Below are 18652 nucleotides of genomic sequence, written 5' to 3' on the forward strand. Positions count from 1 at the left end.
CTGCGCGGGCGCGTTGAAGGCCGGCACCAGCAGGCAGCGTTACCGCACACGCAGCCGGTGGATCGGGGCTTCCTCCGGCGGAGGCCGCTCCCCGCGGGGCGATGCGGGCCGCCTGGGTGCTGCTGGCGGCGCTGACCGCCCTGTCCGCTTATTACATCTACCTGCCGCTGCCCGGCACAGTGTCGGACCCGTGGAAGCTGATGCTGCTTGATGCCACCTTCAGAGCGGTGCAGCAGACGGTAAGGAAACGCCATCGGAGCCCATCACCGGGTTCGGGCTGTCCTAGGTTTTGTCCTCAGGTCTCAGGCTGCTCCTGGTTTTGTCCTCATAGGGAACGAGTGCTTTGCTCACAGATGGCATCCAGCCGCCCTGCTGGCTTTGTGATGGAGGTCTGCAAGCTGTTCTTGGACTCGGGGGCTTTAGGTCAAAATAATTAATGGCTTGTATTTCCATACACTAATGTTTCAAGGAAAGAAGACGTAGGGAATCTATTTCAAACATCAAAATCAAGCAGCCTGTATTTGAAACTGTATTAGTCAGCAAAACCCTTTCAGAATAGCTGTTTTTGCTGTAAGACACATGATTTTGTTGCTTTATGATCTCTCCCTCACTTTCTCTCACTATGTGTGTGCTGGCTTGAAAGAAAGAGATCACAAACGTATGATGATGGCTTCAGCTATGAGCTGCTCTGATCTTCAACAAGGACTGATCAGCTGTGGCCACGCCTGACTTAGGGTACTGTCTGTGTCGAAGTATTTCAATCTTTATGCCTAGCAGCGTTTCAGTTCATTATGTTGTCCTTAAAACCTTGTGGAGGAAATCAGCAGATTCAGACAGGATGAATTCATGGGGAGAGGGCTCATAAACAGATAGCAGGACTGGGTGGGAAGGTATCTTCTGTATTCCTAACAGTATCTGTGGAAGCAGGAGGACAACATCCAGGCTTGCGTACTCTCCCTGAATAGCTTCTCTAGATGCCACTTTGGCAATTAGAGTTGGGACTACATGTTGATCAAACTGTCCCTATTCATCACAGGGGAGTTGGACTAGGTGACCTTTAAAAGTCCCTTCCAACCCAGATGATTATTTGATTTTCAATAGACCACTCAGCTGAGCCATTGGGATGTGAATGAATAAAGCTTTTTGCTTATTTACTCTCCCTTAAAGAAATGATGCCGCTATGACAGGGAAATTATGTAGGCATAAAATACAACAGTACAAGTTTTCCATTAAAAAGCTGAGGCTTGACATGCACTTGCTGTGTTCTGGTAACTAAAATAACAACACATACCTTTCCAATGGAGCTGGAAGTTTAACAACTGGAAGGGCTGTATGGTCACAGCGTCCTGCCTGCAGAACACATGGTAACCTTTCTTCCAGGAACACCTGAATCAAGTCCATAACCTCCAGCTGAAGGAGACCTATCTTTAGAAAATCGTGTGACTAAATCTATATATACTGCTATTGGCTTATGTACACATTCTGTTTGCTTGTGGTTTGCGAGGCATAGCTGGATGAGTCTCATTGTCTCCAGGTTGGAAGGTGGGGTCAATCTCATCCATTCTGGGGCATCCTGAGGTTCTTCTCCCTGGGGAGGTGGCAGAACACAACCTGCCCTGGTGGCAGCTGGAGCAAACTGGCAGCACTGAGATGCCCACATCTGTCTCTATCCCTGTTAGGGGCAAGTGGTACCTTGTTAGACAGCTGTTCCCATCTGCGGCCTTAGAAATATGATGACTACATATAGCAAGGGAAATTTATTAAATATCAGACATGGGCAGCTTACAAAACACAAGAAGGAACGAGTGGCTTTTAGACAGAAGCATAAAGCATCAGTGAGGTATTAGCGGTGCCCTGAGCCACCAAACAGGTAATCTTTGGGGTTTTCTTTCCAGAGAGAGCAAAATGAGGTGCTCTCTAAGTGTTTAGAAGTCTTTCCAACACTGAGATGTTGCACAAAGTCAGGAATAAGTGTCTACCATTAAGAATGAACTGTGTGAACTGAAGCTAAGATTGTAGGAGTTAAGCCTGAGTACTTACTTTGGTAGACAGCTTTAGTGTGTATCTATAAAATCAAGTGTATGTCCTTCTGTAGGGCTGAGCTTCCTTTTTCTTTGCCTACCGGAGGTTGCGAGACCAAATGATCTAACGATGCTCTAAATGTGACCATTGAACTTTCACCTACTTCTGAATGTATTTTCAGCTTGCTATTTATTACTTTCCTTTGTAGGTGTTTGATAGCAGACAGAAGTACGTTACTAAGTGATTTTTATTTTCTAACCTCCAAAGTACACTAAAATCCCTCTTGCCAAAGCATGAAACAAACTTTATGTGCTCTAAATACAGTTGTTTCCCTATTCTGAAATAGATTTGTGCTGACTCTGGCAGTCGAGAAGACAACTTCTTGTTAGGGATTATGTGCTTGTTCTCTCACTCCTCTTATAAACACTACCAATAAAACACACTGAAGCTGGCATTGCTTTTCAGTGTACTAATAACAAGGTGCTGCATTTCTGCATAGAGTTTTGTCCCAGGCAGCTCATGAAATTCCTTCACGGGGCTGGGACTGACTCAGTGCTCTGGATCAGTGCAAAACCCTTCAAGTGTTTATGTATTATCAAGTGGCTAAAAATGCATAATGCTTATAGGGCAGTTTTCATAAGTAGGTTTCAAAACATATTACAGGAGGGAGCCGGTGCCATTGTCTTAATCTTACTTTGGGGGAAATACAGACAAAGTGCCTTATTTGAGGTCACTAAAAATACCAGAGCTGGAGGTTCAGAGCCTTATTCCTGTGCTAAGTGTGCTGTGCTGCTTTCAGAATGAAATCAGAATCTGCAGCTTCATGTTATTAACAAATTGGTGCACAAGTGTTTAACTTAGAATAATGTCCTCACCTGTCTCAAAATGAGACTTGGCCACAGTTTCATAGAAAACTCTAATGTTACACAGAAGTTTTAGGTCAGAAATGAGAGATAGTGAATACACATGTATATAAGACTGTCAGAACTCGGCTTCATTGATAATTGGACAGCCACAGAGATATACCTGGGATTAGAGGACTGAGCAGTAAATTGAACCATTAGAATTGTTTTACATGGTATCTGTCAAGAAGTGCCTAAAGCAGCTTGTCATAATTCTGCTAACAGCAGGATTGATAGGGGCATCTCTCACTTCTCCTCATTACCATTCTCCCTTCTTGGAGTAAAGAGAGCAGCATATGTTTATATAACAATCCCTTTGATTTAAGTTATTACTGAACCACTCTATCAAGGTACTTGCTATTCTGATGCATCCTTTTTGCATGAAATCTAGGGCATGGGACATCAACATACAGGAGCAGAGAAAACAGTAATTAGTTCCATCTAACATTTTAATATTTAATCTACCTACCCATATATGGAGAGATGTAAATTGTAGTTTTGGCCATCCAAGTAAGCTGATATTTTTGCATGTAAGGATATAGTCTTGCAAACTGGTTTACATTAATCCACTATGGCACATAAGTAAGAACAGAACTTCTAACACTACAAGTCTTGTTTGCTGTAGAGACAAAAGTTATTGGCTGTCTGGTCTAAAAGCAGTTCATCGTGGATGAATAGGTGTAAGAATGAAACCTGACAATGAAAATATAATAGAGCTTCTCCTAGTTGATAAACTGTAAAACGGCCTTCATGTAATAAAGGAAATTAGAGCACTTATCTTTGAGTCCTGGAAGACTCTGTATAACAGTTATCAAAAGTACATGTTAGGTACTGTGCAGTAATGCACCTGTTCTAAGAAATGGCTCTGTAAAATGGAAGAAAATAGAGGTTAATCTTTAGATGGGATAAACTTCCTCAAATGCAGTCAGACCAATGTATTCTGCGCACGGTAAGATGGGGAAATGAGCCTGTTTATTTTTTTTTTGCTAGTCTCTCACTGTCTACAGATGCTGTAGGTGGCATTTAGGACTGTAATGTTACAGCAGTGTGTTTTGCAAAACGTTGCCTGAGCTGAGTATAATGTCATTCAGGAGCAGCAGCATCTTCTAAAGGTAGGAAATTAAGTCTTAAGAGGTTCAGCCGCCCAGTGTCAGCATCGTTACCCCGTGAGTCACACATGAGACTTGGCTCAGTCCTGAGCAGTGCCTCATGTAAAAAGGCAAACAGCTGAAGCTAACTCTCAGTTCCTGATCTCAGCTAAGGTCAGAGCAGGACCTGGCATCTCACTGCTGCAAAGGCACTGAAGGAAGCAGCTGATGTATTCAGCTTGGCGAGCTGCCTTTGTGTGCCATCTGAATGCAACCCGTTGCAGTCATTTCAAGGCTAAAGGTCAGAGGTTTGTATAGTTGGATAGCTCACATTGCAGTTAGGACAGTGTCACCTCAATCCTGATATGCTGAGTGCCATTCGAGAATATTAGAAATTTAGAAATGGGCAACAGAAATACAGCTTTTCTGTTTATTTTGTTTGTTTGCTTTGGTGGGGTTTTTTCTGTAATGACTGATGCACAGTACAAGTCTGTGAAATCGGGGCTAAGCATAATCACAGTGATCGCTTGGGGTTCTTCGTAAAGGGATCATAAAGAATCCCAAGCAACCCTAAGGAACCACCAGAAGAATCCCACCAATTTAGATTGATCAAAGGGGAGGTCATGGTGCCTACCAAAGCAGCCATAGATTAGAGTGCCAACAGCCCCAAAATGAAAAGCTGCAGTCAGAACTGGGTGACAGATTGCCAGTAAGTGTGCTGCAGTCTGTGCATGGTGGTTATTTTCTGAAGTGGCTCAAACACCAGCGAGATACTCACATTTGCCATACTTGTCCTCCTGCACATGCAGGTCCGTCCTGCTCCATAGCAGCTAAGCTCACTGGGAGCGTCAGCTCCATTACTCATCCTCATGAAGTTCACCAGCCACATTTCTTCAGGTTACCTGTTTAGCAAATGAAAGTGTTTGTATGGTTAGAATTTTAGGTGATCCTGTATAGAGTCAGTGATCCTTGTGGGTCTCTTCCAACTTAGGATATTCTGTGATTCTTTGACTCTGTGACTGCAGCTCAGCCCTGGATGAGATTATCAACCATAACATACAAACATATACGCACAAGATACTTTCTTACATAGGAATTTTGTTTATAGGAACACTGGACAAGGCTGAACTCTCTTTGCCAGCAAAAAACATAATCCCGATTGTTGTAAATAACAACCAAATTGATTAGATACACTTGCAAAGAATATGCTTGTAAGTCCTGGGCAGAGAAACCTGACGAGGTAAACATGAAAGAACTATTGCTGTTCCTTTTGTGCCTCGGTGTAGGAGGCATCTCTTCCATGTTATTCTATTTTTTGACTTTTTTGTTCTTGGAAAGGGCGGCCTATTGAAGAGAAAAGGCATGAAAGCAACTGATAAACCTGCAGAGGGCCGTGGTGTTCTGTGGATTAAAAAAAAAAACACAGGGCAAAACACTTCTCAGTAAACAGCTGCAACTAGCCTTGAAAAGAAAACAGTTCTGATTCCAGGGAACATGTGGTAATCATGTCTACAAAGAATGTGGAGAAATGGCCTTTTGCAGCACAGTCAGCCTGAAAAAAATCTACAAAGATGATGGTTTTGCCTGGCACTATTTCCCATAAGTTACCTTCCCTGGGAACCTCAGTAGAGCACATAGAAGATCGTTTGATGGGTGAATCAGTGGCGGCCCAGTAAACTGAATGCCAGATTATTAATGGGTGTGTTGCTCTTCAAGTTTCAGTCTTGAATGGTGTTTTCCTATGGAGATTCTTAAGTAACGGTGTGATGTTCAAAGGTACAGTCTTGTGAGTTCAACATTTCTGCCCACTGGGTGGACACTCATGTTTTTTAATTATGTAGAAACGTTAATCCATCAACAAAAGCAACAAACATATCAAGATTTGGGTTCTCACCAAAGTATTTCAGCAGGGTAACCTTACTGCAAGCCAAGCAGGAAAAGAAATTTCTGTATATTTTTGTTTTGGAAATGGATTCCTTTCTCCCCACTGACATTACTGCTCCATTGTACTTGGCAGTCAGAGACCCTTTGGGGAAAAATCTGCTTTCCACAGAAGTCTGCAGTGGAATGGAGGCTGCCTTGGGGTCTTTTTCACACAGCATCTACTGAAAGCTGAGTCATATGCATTTGTTTGTTAACATTTAAACTAACCGTAGTGGGTTTCAAAGCCACATGTAAGGACAGCGATCCATGGGAGGAGATCTCAGTTGATAGGAGGTGCTTCAAAACTTGCTTTTCCTCTGGAGGATGTGTTGGCAGCAGTGGTGTTTTTCTGTTAGCTGTCCCTTCTCTTTGAGAGTAACTGTGGAAAATGGTAGTGCAGAAGGGCAGTGAAGAAAACCAAAGCGAGAAAATGAAATCTCTCTCCTTGTGAACATATAAGTCAGAAAGAGACTGTAAAACTCTCACTTGGAAAAAATCATGTATCACACAGAATCTGTCTTGGCTTTCACTTAGTTTTTGTGCAGGTTAGGCTACAGCAAGTATCTGTTCTTTGTAGTATTAATGTTGTTCGACTGGTACCTGAATGACCATTCTCTCCCTCTCCCTAGTACTGGGCTTGTTTAATTCATACTAGCAGGCTTGCAATGCACTGCTGATAGCAGCAGAATTAAAGCACTGAAGTGGTTACGGGTTGACAGGCTGTACATGGGGAGCAGGTCATGAGCATTTAGGTTGAATGAGTGCCTTAGATCCCAGGGTTATTTCCTTAGAGAAACAGGTTTGTTTAGGGGAAAGTTAGAAAGAAAATCCTGGGTTTTCAGCAGAGATAAAATCTATCCTTCTACCGTAAGGGGACAGCAAGTTGAGATCTGTCTTTATTTTCTTACTGTTTTACACCCACACAGAAGAAGTAACACGCTGGAGTCTCTGGGGAAGAAATCACAAACCTGCCACAGCTTTTCAATAGCACTTCAGATCTTTTCCAATTCAGCAGGCAAATATAGGGCGAGCCAGTAAATAAGCACTGTATTCCTTTGAGACTGTGTCTGTTTTCAGATGCCTTTGCAATCACTGAGAACTTAATTTGGAAATGGAAAGACTTACGCTTTGGGGTGGAATAAGAGAAATAGTTTGCATATTTCCTACCTTACCACCACAAAAATGTTGACTGTGTGGTATTGCCCTCTGCTGGCACTGGTCTGAGGAGCTTCTCAAGTACAAAAGTGGAAACTGTTGGTCACGTCTGTCCCTTTTGGAGGTATCATTCAAAAGCAGGAATGTCTTTTACTGACAGGGTCTTGTCCTAATACAGCTTTTAAAATGTTATAGGTTTTGGTATTCATTCATTTTCTGATGAAGAACTTATAGATGTTTTCATAGTGAAGCTGCATTTTAAAGACAGTTGCATCAATGCGGCATCACGATATACTTGGAAGTAACTAATTTCTTTCTTTTTCTTCCCCCCCAAAGTGTCACTTTATTCACTATCTGAGACTCAGCCATCACTTGATAGTCCTGAATTATTTGATTTGTACGTTTGACAAGCTGAAGTCTGTCTCTTCTGAACCCATTAACATTACGGATGTTATTTTTGATGGTGTGGAAGTCAGAGTGTTTGAACCTCCTGCAAAGGAAGATGAACCCCTGAAGCGCAGCGTTGTTTACATCCATGGAGGCGGCTGGGCCTTGGCAAGTGCAAGTAGGTGTCTGTTGGTAACTAATTGGGATTCTGGGTTGGTTTCCTCCCGGCAGGAGAAACCAAAAGCTGTTTTTCCTGACAGGAGATGACAGTTTTGCAGAGACATACCTGAGTTCCTGGATTTTGCAGGGACATACCTGGAATAGCCACCGTCTCCATTCTGGTGGAGCAGATGTATGGAATCACGATAAAAGTATACAATGAATCCACTGGAAAGATGCGGACTGGAAAAGAACCAAAAGATTAACTTTGTAACATCACGACAGGACAAATTACACAATATACAAAACAAACAATTACACAAAGAGTGGACCGAACAAAACTGCATGCAAGAACATTGCTAATGTTTGGCTTCCAATAGTGTGTATTTGGGAATACATACTGCTGATTACAGAAAACAGGAAGCATGACCAAGGGTATGGTTAGAGTTGGATTCCACATCCCCTCCTTTATGGAATCTACTGCATGAGCAGAAACTACCTTGAAAATTTACAGTGTTGACTTTCTCTGATGTTTGTGCCTTCCAAGTTAATTGTAGTAAGGTGTAGCTGTAGGCAACAATAAGCACTGATCCTTCCCACTTCTCACAGCAGGAGAGAAGCCATGACAAAAGTAGGGGCCCACAGTTCTCACGGCTGCTCTGAGGCAGAGATCAAGAATGGGTAGGAGCCTTTGCCCTTCCCCATTGCTTCTGGGGCAACACGAAGGCTTACATTCTGAAGCATACATGGACTCACCTGTAGAAGGGGAAAACAATCAGTGGGCTTTTCTGAAGTGTTCTAAAACATGCAAGAGATTGTACTGATTGCATTAAGATGTATAAACCAACTATACCACGACTTAAGTGAGATTTAGTTTCCTAAATAACTTCAAAATCTGGTCTTCACAAACCCTAGGAAACAGCAGTCTCTTTGCCCTATAGCAGTTTAAAAAATTCACTCCTCACAGAGAAACTGAGCTTTGAGATGAGTTTTCTCAGGCCTACATAAGGGATGTTTGTTAGAGTCCTGCCTGTATCATCTATTCTGTAACAGTTTGCAAAAGACTTGCTGTACAAATACTTTATATTAAAATACAGTGTTTTGTTTGAATGACTGTAACTCAGCTATCTTTGAGTCCAAGGTGCAGAAATTAATGGCACAGATGTTACAGCTAAATAGTAAATTCTAAGACTAAATACTTAATAAAGCACTTAGTGTCCCAGTATATTTTATAGTACCAGGAATCAATGATTAAGTAATTGGAAAGGAATAAAATTAAGGAGAATCAGTCTACTGACAAACAGGATAACCTTGATTAATCCTCTGTTAAATAAGTAGTTCACTTGACATTAATAGGGCAGCTCATTTGAATCAAAGCAATTCATGCAATAATAAAATGAACAAAAATCAGTGACTCATATGGTAATAGCTGCTTCCGGATGCAGTGACCCCAGGCCACCTGGTACCTTGAATTTTGTCCTGTTGTGAGAACTGTGATAGGTGGGTGAATGACAAGCCCCAAGTCACCGAGAAACAGATGAGGGGAAAAAACTTCATCTGGTTTAAGCAGATTTCATTTAATTTCTGTTTCTTAGAAGCCTTTATGTTTTCTGAGAAGGCTTTCTGTTATGGTCTAACCCGGCAGGTGCCTGAACACCACACAGTCCTTTGCTCACTCTCCCTTCCCAGTGGAGAACTCATGGGTTAAGACAGAAGAATTTACTAAGATAGAGGAAAGGATAATAATTTTTATGTGTATATAAACATATATTTATAAATGTATATAAAAAATGATGGCAATTGTTCACCAGCCACCAACCAGTGCCCAAGCTGTCCAAGCAGGGGAAGAGAGATGAACTCCAAATCATTCAGAACTCCTTCCTCACAATGTCATATGTTATGGCATGGCCCTTTGGCCAGTTTAAGTCAGCTGTGCTAATTCAGTTCCCTCGCAGCTCCTTGGGCCCTTCACTGAGAATGGCCTCGGCTCTGTAGAGCACTGCTTAGCAGCAGCTATAAACATTAGTGTATCGTCAGCATTGGTTTTTCTCCTAGAACCAAAAACATAGTATCATAGCAGACATTCTGAAGAAAACAATTCCATCCCAGCTGAAACTAAGATGCTTAGGTATGGCTCTGTGAGATACTGCCATAAATGGATTTGCATCTACCTAACACCATGTTTTCTTTTGTTGCAGGAACGAGCCTTTATAACAACCTCTGCAGAGTCATGGCCGAATCTCTCAATGCTGTAATTGTCTCAATTGAGTGAGTAATCTAACATTAATTACATAATTTTAAGGTATTAGAAATATCTAATGTAGTTCTTCCAGCTTTGCCCTTTTCCCTTGTCTATAAGGCTTTAAACTTGGGCAGTAATTCTCTACAACTCTGATATTGTTATCCTTTCAGAATAACAAATTAGAACGGAATCAAAAGTTCACCTGGATTTCTGTTTCTTTTAGAAGTCATTGCAGAGAGCAGAAATGCAAAAGAAGAGTAGAATTTTTAATCACTTGGACAAAACACTGGAATGCAAATTTTACACGTTTTAGTGCATCTCACAAATGTATCTGCATGTAAGGAGTGCAGCTAAAACCTGAGATCACTCTAATGACTTCAGTTTTAATTCTGTTAATGCTCTTCAAAAACAGTTTTGTTATATACCTGAAGGAAGGCTGAACCACATCCCTATGATTCCCTATGGAGAAAAAGAGAATTTTTCATCCTTAACTAAAGGTATATTATACATAAAAAAACCAAACATCTAAAGTCTGTCTAAAAAACACCATTTCTAAGGCACTCTGAGCAAGGGTCTGGAACCTAAAAATTAGCAAATCATTTGTTACTGCTCATTAACCAAAATACACAGTCAAGCATGGCAACTCCTGCTGTTCTCTCAAGCACCCGCTGTTGAAGTCATCTCATTTCAGCCCTGTACTCCACTCAAGAGCAGGAGACTGCCAGGGTGCCAGACAACAGAGAAGCAGCACTGGTTTTTTCACTAGAGGAACAATTCCAAAGTAAACAAACCTCTCATCTAGCTAACTAAATTACCGAGATGACTCCAACTTGAGTGGTACTTTTCCCACCCGTATTGTCAACTTCAATATTTTCCTTTGCAAAACCAATCACTTGATATAACTACTCAAGGCTCTGACTTGCAGTTGATTACATAGCAAGCTCTGTGATCTAATTACAATTTAATTATATGGAGTTGGTGCTACTGATTCTCAGTAGGCATTGTAGTGTATTTTAATGTTCGCTTTTTCACTTTGTTGTTTATTAGTAGAAAAAGAAATAAAAAGTGAAAAAGCAGTTAAGTATCAATCGCAGTATTGGAAAGTTCCTAGTTACTCATTTTCTCACTTAAGGTGATATAATACTGGCTGTTCCTCACTGTTGTTTGTCATCTCTCCTTAGCTACTGTATCTTTCAGTCAAGGCGTTTATTTTCAGTTAGTGAAGTCTAATTAGATCTTCATTGGCTGAGTTGCACATCTCACTTTCGTGATCTATACACAACACTGCCTATTTCTGCAAGGCCCAGTTTGCTCAGGCCTCTCTCATGTTACTTTGTAGCTGATGTAAAATACATTGTTCACTGAAAGCAGGACAGATTTGATGTTTGAAACACTTGATGTAAATTAAGCTTAACATCTATTTTGCATATACCATATTTTTTAGCTTGGATTCCAAAGAAAACACATTGAACCAGGAAACAGTATTTTGTTTTGCTTCAGAAGTAATGGCAAGACTATTTCTTTACTTTGAACTAATAGACATCTCTGTAATGGCATTAGCTTTTGTCAAGCTGACAGCAGAAATACTTTCTCAATACATTTTAAATTTGCTTTGCTGATAATACGTAAAAACTGTTAAGGATATAAAAACTGCAACCAGAAAGATGTGCTTTGCACCATAGGGCCCAGTAACAACTCTTAGGTTACAAATGAATCAGTAAATACAAACTGACTTCCCCTACATTGTTATTAAGGAACTGAGAAAATGTAGTAAACAAGTTTCAGCTGCTGCTGATCCACTTGGATATTGCATATATCCCTGCCTCTCTCCTTGATAAAGGAGAATAATTATTGAGTCTGTTAGTGTAAATCATTATTACTTCACTTCCTGGCTACTGTTAATTTCGTGGTACAAAGGTACAGCTCTCCTGAGCTTAGATAAACATTTGGGAAACAGAACTACCGAGTTGTTTGTCTCAGCTGAATCTGCTGGGCGTCACTCCTTCACAGCAGTTAAGGTGGGGAGCTGAGATCAAAAACAGGCCAACAGTAATAACTCCCTTGCCAAGGGTGTTTTTAGTACTAATTCATTTTTATAACGTGTGATGAAATCCTCTGTTGGGAAAGTACTGCATAATATTATACCGTCTTTGTGTTATTCATATCTAATAAGTCCTTATAAACATTTTAGAGTAAGAATGTTAATTATAAGGTTAAGTATTACACACCTCATTTTTTCTGTAGTATTTATCCTTAACGAAATAGTTATTTGCCACTAAGATATACCTGATATTATGTATTGATCAGGGAAGGGAAGTATAGTAACTAATAATTGTCTCTTACCTCTCTGCTTCTTTTGTAGATACAGGCTGGTACCAGAGGTGTGCTTCCCTGAGCAATTCCATGATGCTCTTCGTGCTACAAAGCATTTCTTGCAGCCTGATGTCTTAGCTGAGTATTCAGTTGACCCAAATCGAATTGCAATTTCTGGCGATAGCGCAGGAGGAAATTTGGCTGCCGCTGTGTGTCAGCAGGTAACATCCAGTGTCTGTGATGTATTACACTATAACAGTCCCTAATTCAGGAGTGCATATAGGTTGACAGGTTCTTTGTGCTGCATCATCACAAGATGATGTGCCAGCATCAGAGACAGAGTAGTAGCTCTCTCTGTTGAAAACCAGCATCTTGTCATTTTACAGAAGAAAAATGAGTCGATTGCATGAGTCAAGTAGCTTGCCATATTTTAGTGCAGTTTTGAGTTCTTATGGACCAAATTTTAAGGACAAGGAGCTAAGTGATTTCTTTTAACCCCTTTTGCTGAGAAATTCTTTGTTTGCCTACCTAGGTAGCTAGCTACATTCATAACTTACTTATCTTCCTATTTTCAAGTGCTTATCACAGAAAAATATGTTCTTATCTCCTCCAAATACTAACGAAGGGCAATAAATATATAATACACGAAGCTTTAAATCGTCTTCCTGCAGCATTTCACAATTAAGAAATTTTCTTTTGTGTATCTCTAGTTTAAACATAATCTGAATTTAATCTACTAAAGACTTTAAAGGCAGCCTGGGGCAAGTAATAGTATCGTTCATGGCTGAGTGAAATATTATTAGTTTTTCTGAATTACCATAAACCATTGGTGATAAGAAGGTACATAGCCTGCTCAGGCAACTAATTATCATGACAACCTTGCTCAGACAACTAATTATCATGACAATCTTGCAGTATTGAATTAGCGAGGAAAAATTAATAAGGCATTGAAAGTCTTTGTCTTGGGGACTGATCAACAGGATGGAGCCATGTTTTGGAAACAGCCTTCATAATTCATTTCCATGATTGTGAATTCTTTTTAAATCAGTGATGTAAGACTGTGTCAGCAGAGGTTAAATACACTAAGGTTCTTCAGGCTGAAAGAGATAAGATACAGTACAGATTCATGCATCTTAAGTAGAAGGTGAAGGAAAAAAAAGAGTCTGACAATTCTTCCACTAAAAGAATTAGGGGGTACCAAAAGTATACTTTCTAGGCTCAAATCAAATGCAGACGGTAGGTTCTACTCCAATACAGAGGCTCTAATGCACACAGTAAGCCTTTGCTAAAGAAAACCAGATGCCAGCAGTTTGCAAAAGCTAAAAAAAATAATCTAGAAAAATTTATGGAAGAAACATCCTTGAAAAGCTACTAAAAGTTTAGATAACTCCTTTGACTCAGTAAGTCCTTCAACTGTAAACAGTTCAACTAGGAAGGTGTGCTAGAAGAATAATTTCACGTTATTGTTTTTTTTATATCTGCTACTGATTTCAGTTGGAAACAGGATACTGGAACTGTCCTGAGTGATCATCATTACAAGTAAAGGAAAAAATCAGGCTGCTAGCGGTTCAGACAAAACAAGAGCTTTATCTGCCAATGGAATTGCACAAGAACAGAATCTTGCCTAAAAATTATCAAGCTGTTGTTTGTGTGAAGTTCAGGGTTGATACTGTAATGTTTGTTTTCTTTATAATCATAGTTCTATCCCGTTCTTCCCACAGCTTAGCAAGGATGAGCATTTGATCATCAGACCAAAACTGCAGGCATTAATTTACCCAGTCCTTCAGGCATTTGACTTCAATACACCTTCATATCAGCAGAATATGAATATGCCTGTTCTTCCTCGTTATGTCATGATTAACTACTGGATAGATTATTTCAATGGTAATTACGACTTGGCTCACTCACTGCTGATTAACAATCACACTGCTCTTGATGTACATCAAGCTCTGGCTTTCAGAGGACGTCTGAATTGGACATCTCTACTGCCCTCATCATTCAAAAAGAACTACAAGCCTGTAGTACAAACCACAGGCAATGCTGAAATAATCCAGGAGATACCAGCACTGCTTGACGTGCGAGCAGTCCCACTGCTTGCAGAAAATGAGACTTTGCAGCTGCAGCCAAAGACTTACATCCTCACTTGTGAGAACGACGTCCTGAGAGATGACGGGGTGATGTACGCCAAGCGGCTGGAGAATGCTGGAGTGGAAGTCACACTTGATCACTTTGATGACTGCTTTCATGGCTGTATGATATTCACGATTTGGCCTACTGATTTCTCTGCAGGAGTTCAGACCAGAAACAGCTATATAAAGTGGCTGGATGAAAACCTCTGAGGAGAGAGCTTCTCTGGAAGACACTGCGCTCAGCTCTGGTGTCTGTTCTTGTAAGAGAACAATCAATGAAAAAGTGCACTTTTCCAAATGATGATTTCATCCATTCAGCTGCAACTGGGTCAGACCACAGACCACTAACTGTAGTGTTTACCTGCTCAATAGGCCTTTGTAACGTATTTTTCAGACTTCAGGTTCTTTCCTTCCTTTCAGATGATTTGCCAGCTATAAACAAATGTTATACAAGGAGATCAGCATTCCTATCACATTCTTCACTAGCTAAAACTTTCAGGCTTTCTCTCTTAATTAGGCATAAAGGCCACAACTTTAGAAAGGGGCCAGGTAAGGCCAAGCACCTACATCTACGTCTGAATACTTATAAAAAGGGAGAACTAATTTGCAGCAGTGCTGAGCACTTGTTGATAGAGAAGAAAAGCACGAGCCCTCTCACTTCTTACAGCAGAGATGCACATTTGAATTACAGGAATGGATTTAGGTGTTGGCTTTTAGGCACACAAAAAAATGGTTCTTAAATTAAAAATAATAAGAATTGCTTTTCTGGGCAGTAAAGATAATGCTAAGCAAGTCTCGTAGCCAAACACATCATTCAGCCTTGGAATTCAATCTTAATGGACTTTTAGTGGCTTATATTTTATAAAAGCACAGAACAGAATCTATTTTCAGTATTTTAAATTAAAAAACGTTATAGCATATATAGAAATACGGAGACTAAAATACGTAGCTGCAGAATCTAGGTTGATTGTGTGAGCTTCAAAGCTGACTTACTTGGCTAAGAGTACGACACTGAGTTTTTAAAGCCTCAGTTTTGTGACCTCCTCACAGAAAATACTGAGCGTGCTAAAAATAATCTGCTGTGTGGTTTGCACTATTGTTTGTAATTAATGGTAGAAGTCTTTGTTCATTGACTTTCTTTTGTTCTAGTAGCATTTACTGTATTTCATGCTTCCAGGAAGGAAGGAAACAGCAAACAGAAGTGGGCTCTAATCTGCACTGGAGAATTAAATTGGAACTTTGCTGCTATACCTCCTCTGTCTTGTAGACTGAACCTTAAGTGCTAGCTAAGATGATTTAGCCACTGTGTAGCACATCTCTGTGGGTTGAGCCCCTCTTTAATATTCAGAGATGCAGAATAGCAAAGTGAAACCACTTACGACTGTGTCTATCTTCAGGATGTTTGCTGCTTGCAGAAATGAAGGCTATATCAAAATGATGTGCCCAGTCAATAGGCAAAGAGAATGGCTGTCCCGTGACTAAGCTAGGGATTAAATTCATTGTCAGCTTTACTGCTGACTTCCTGTAGGAACCCAGGAGAAAAGCTTAATCTCCTCGTGCCTCACTTTCTTCCCCTGCCACACTGGGAGTAGTCATTTCCTACCTCACAAAGGAGTTGTGAAGCCAGATTCACAGACATTAGTGAGGCACGGGGGTCCAATGCTGAATAGCAGGCACTGAACAGACCCCTCAGCTTTTAACTGTCCATCATCCTGTAGCAGCTGGCTCAGAGCACTCTGCCCCACTGCAGGCAACGCTGCTGGGATGCCCGTCCTCCTTGGAAGGGAACTGATTTCTATCCTGCCTTGTGTAAAAGAGCAGGAAGCTGAGGGCTGTTACCTGCTGGGGAATCAGAACAAAAACATCATCATGGGATTATTTCTGAAAAGTAAATCAATCTGCCCTCTGCGATTTAAAATATATACAGAACAGTCCACTTTCACTGATGTATAACTTAAATAGGAGAATGGATTTACTCAATCGCCAAGTCCTAAAAACACCAGGTTGTTAAGGTTGCAGTATGTATTAAGCTGCTAATGGGACGTGGCCTCCATGTAGACTCAGTCATGCAGGCTGAACTGATTTCTGAACACAGGTTCATGTGGAGGTCACAAGCCAGAGCTGTTTCAGCAGTGGCCCAGATTCTTTGTCAAATTAGATTGTTACAAGGCTCGGTGGAATTAGAGCAGCCAAGTGACAATTCAGATCAGAATGAACTTGGGCCTGCATGTCCCCTTAACACTGCAGAAGTATTCAATATTCTTTTTTAATATTCAATCATCTGTCTTCCCTTCCTCCCCCACAGACACAACTTCAGTAGATACAATTTATGTTTAAAAGAGATATCAGAGTTCTGTCCATTCATAAATTACTCATCTTGAAAAGGAGACTGCACAGTGTCCATTTCACTGTATGCAAATGGCTCCACTTACTTGGTTTCAGACTTAGAATCAAAATATGTTCAAAATAAATCAAAATAAGGTTCTCCTGGCTTTCCCACTTCCCTATGTCAGAAGAGTTGTAATTTATATTAACTTGCAGTCTTTAAAAGATACTAGTTGTAATACTGGAAAAAAAAAATGGTTAATATTCTTACCAATTCTGTGGCAACTCCATTACCTGAGGGCTGTCTGCAGAGCTTTAGATCAGCCTTTGTTTATAGCTAAGTTATAAATATCTGCTATGAAGTTGTAATGTATTCACTGCTGTATTTTATTTTATTTTTTAACTGAAATGGAGAGCTGGAATATCTATTCCTGGAGTTGGTTGTATATTTCCTTCATGCACTGAAGCACATTAAGTCTTGGCACAAGAAGTGGTAGTAAGTATATAACTGGATTGAATGTATTTACAAAGTCAACACCAGCTTGACCTGACATCCAAGATGGCAGCACAGCTTGGATGAGATGTTACAGTATTAACCGGTTCTGTCTTATACCCTGACTGCTTATGCCCTGCATCTGCGTGGTTTACTACATAATGGCTGCAAAGACGCATTGCGTTCCCTATTGCATACAAAAAGAGGTAAATTTACAGCTGTCAAAAGACCTTTTGGTATGTAGCTGCACAGGACACTTGATTAAAATTCAGTGTAAACCTTGAAGTAAGTGTTAGTTGCTTTCTCACCTTTCCTCCCACTTGGTTTTTTGAAAGTTCAGAGTTGCTTCCAGCTGAACTGCTGCAGAGTCACCCAAGCAGAGCACTAACAGCACCTTGACAGAGGTCTGGTGCCTGTAAGGAAGAAGTTAATATTAATGCATGTTAAAAAGCTTTATTTGTTTATGTGGTGCTTCATTCTTTAATGGTCCTCATTTGAAAAGAGTCTTACAGTCCTGACGTGTTTCTGTGGATGTGAGTAGCACCTTCATTCCTTTAGTTTCACAAAGCAGCTTAGGGCACCTTGCACGATTTAGGATCAGACGCAGAAACGCTTCTAACGCTATTTCACAAGTGTGGTGAAAAATCTGCTTCTAAAAGTTAACTCAAAATTTGTTTCATAACCTTTTCATTAAACAATCACAGGTAGCTGCTTTCTAAAGATGATTTCCTTCCCCCACTACAATTAATGTGACTTCAGTCCTACTTCATGGCTATGGAAACTGCATTAGCAGTTCCCCGGAGGTTTCAGCCAACATTTGTAGAACTAAATGAAGTTTCTGGTTGTGCAGCTTAGAACCTCTTAAAAAACAGGAGTTGATCATTTCTCAAAACCCCAACCAAAATGAAAATGTTGTAACAGCACATAAAAATCACTAATAATACCAATTTGTATATGTGTATCAATGGGTATGTGTCTAATCTCCCATTAAACAGTGAGAAACTTTCTCCCATGTTAGATTAGCCTGACAAGCCTCTTAAGCTGCTCTGATCTGTAAGCTGGTGTAATTAGTTCTCTTATTTATGACGTTCAGAAACCCAAAGTGCAACATACCTGATGTAAATGTGTTCAGTAACTTACATGTGACTGTTTGCTTGCTTCTTTCCCCCTGCAGGGCAAAGATCTTGTAAGATCTAATTAGCAAATGCGATTCAAACGTGGAACCGAAATGAAGAAGAAATAAAGTGAAACGTATCTGCTGCTTTTCTCTAAACCGCTGCTTTTCTTTTTTCTACATGTGCAACACTTCCAATTTGAGTTCTCACTTAGGTGAGGTCAGTGATAGTTACTGCCCAAAATGCTGGATCCAAACCAGGGTGGATGTTTGCAGAGCAGGAATCCTTGTTTGTGTGTCCATGCTCAGCGTGCATGACCTTCCCTCCCTTGATATCTGTCAATGGATGCTGACTATGTTTGTTTGCAGTGGATAAGGCACAATGCCTGCACAAGTGCTG

The 18652-nt window shown here is 40.5% G+C and overlaps 2 protein-coding genes across 2 annotated transcripts in view; one reads left to right on the plus strand and one right to left on the minus strand.

Moving 5' to 3' along the window:
• The first annotated feature begins 4 nt into the window (after positions 1 to 4).
• NCEH1 (neutral cholesterol ester hydrolase 1) lies at positions 5 to 18411 on the plus strand. Its single transcript, XM_015871949.3, has 5 exons — positions 5 to 239; positions 7427 to 7655; positions 9835 to 9904; positions 12241 to 12412; positions 13913 to 18411. Exons 1-5 carry the CDS (start codon positions 102 to 104, stop codon positions 14528 to 14530), a joined length of 1227 nt encoding a protein of 408 aa, XP_015727435.2. The 5' UTR covers positions 5 to 101; the 3' UTR covers positions 14531 to 18411.
• Positions 492 to 18652, minus strand: part of LOC107318309 (uncharacterized) — a 34836-nt gene continuing 16675 nt past the window's right edge. Inside the window, exons 9-14 of the mRNA XM_085513674.1 lie at positions 14327 to 17551; positions 12222 to 13288; positions 9445 to 9687; positions 8136 to 8392; positions 4791 to 7879; positions 492 to 1672 (exon numbers count right to left, since the gene is read on the minus strand). The gene's annotated coding sequence lies outside the window, so the exon portion shown is untranslated. The remainder of the gene's footprint in view (positions 1673 to 4790; positions 7880 to 8135; positions 8393 to 9444; positions 9688 to 12221; positions 13289 to 14326; positions 17552 to 18652) is intronic.

This window comes from Coturnix japonica, chromosome 12, assembly GCF_054131305.1.
Source record: "Coturnix japonica strain WE chromosome 12, WE-NBRP24, whole genome shotgun sequence".
Taxonomy (NCBI): domain Eukaryota; kingdom Metazoa; phylum Chordata; class Aves; order Galliformes; family Phasianidae; genus Coturnix; species Coturnix japonica.

Bases quoted from the DNA above. Each gene is read 5' to 3' on its own strand.
- NCEH1 (XM_015871949.3), top strand. From the start codon at position 102: ATGCGGGCCGCCTGGGTGCTGCTGGCGGCGCTGACCGCCCTGTCCGCT. The intron at 240-7,426 runs GTAAGGAAACGC...TCCCCCCCAAAG, and splicing joins TCAGAGCGGTGCAGCAGACG to TGTCACTTTATTCACTATCT. The intron at 9,905-12,240 runs GTGAGTAATCTA...CTTCTTTTGTAG, and splicing joins GCTGTAATTGTCTCAATTGA to ATACAGGCTGGTACCAGAGG.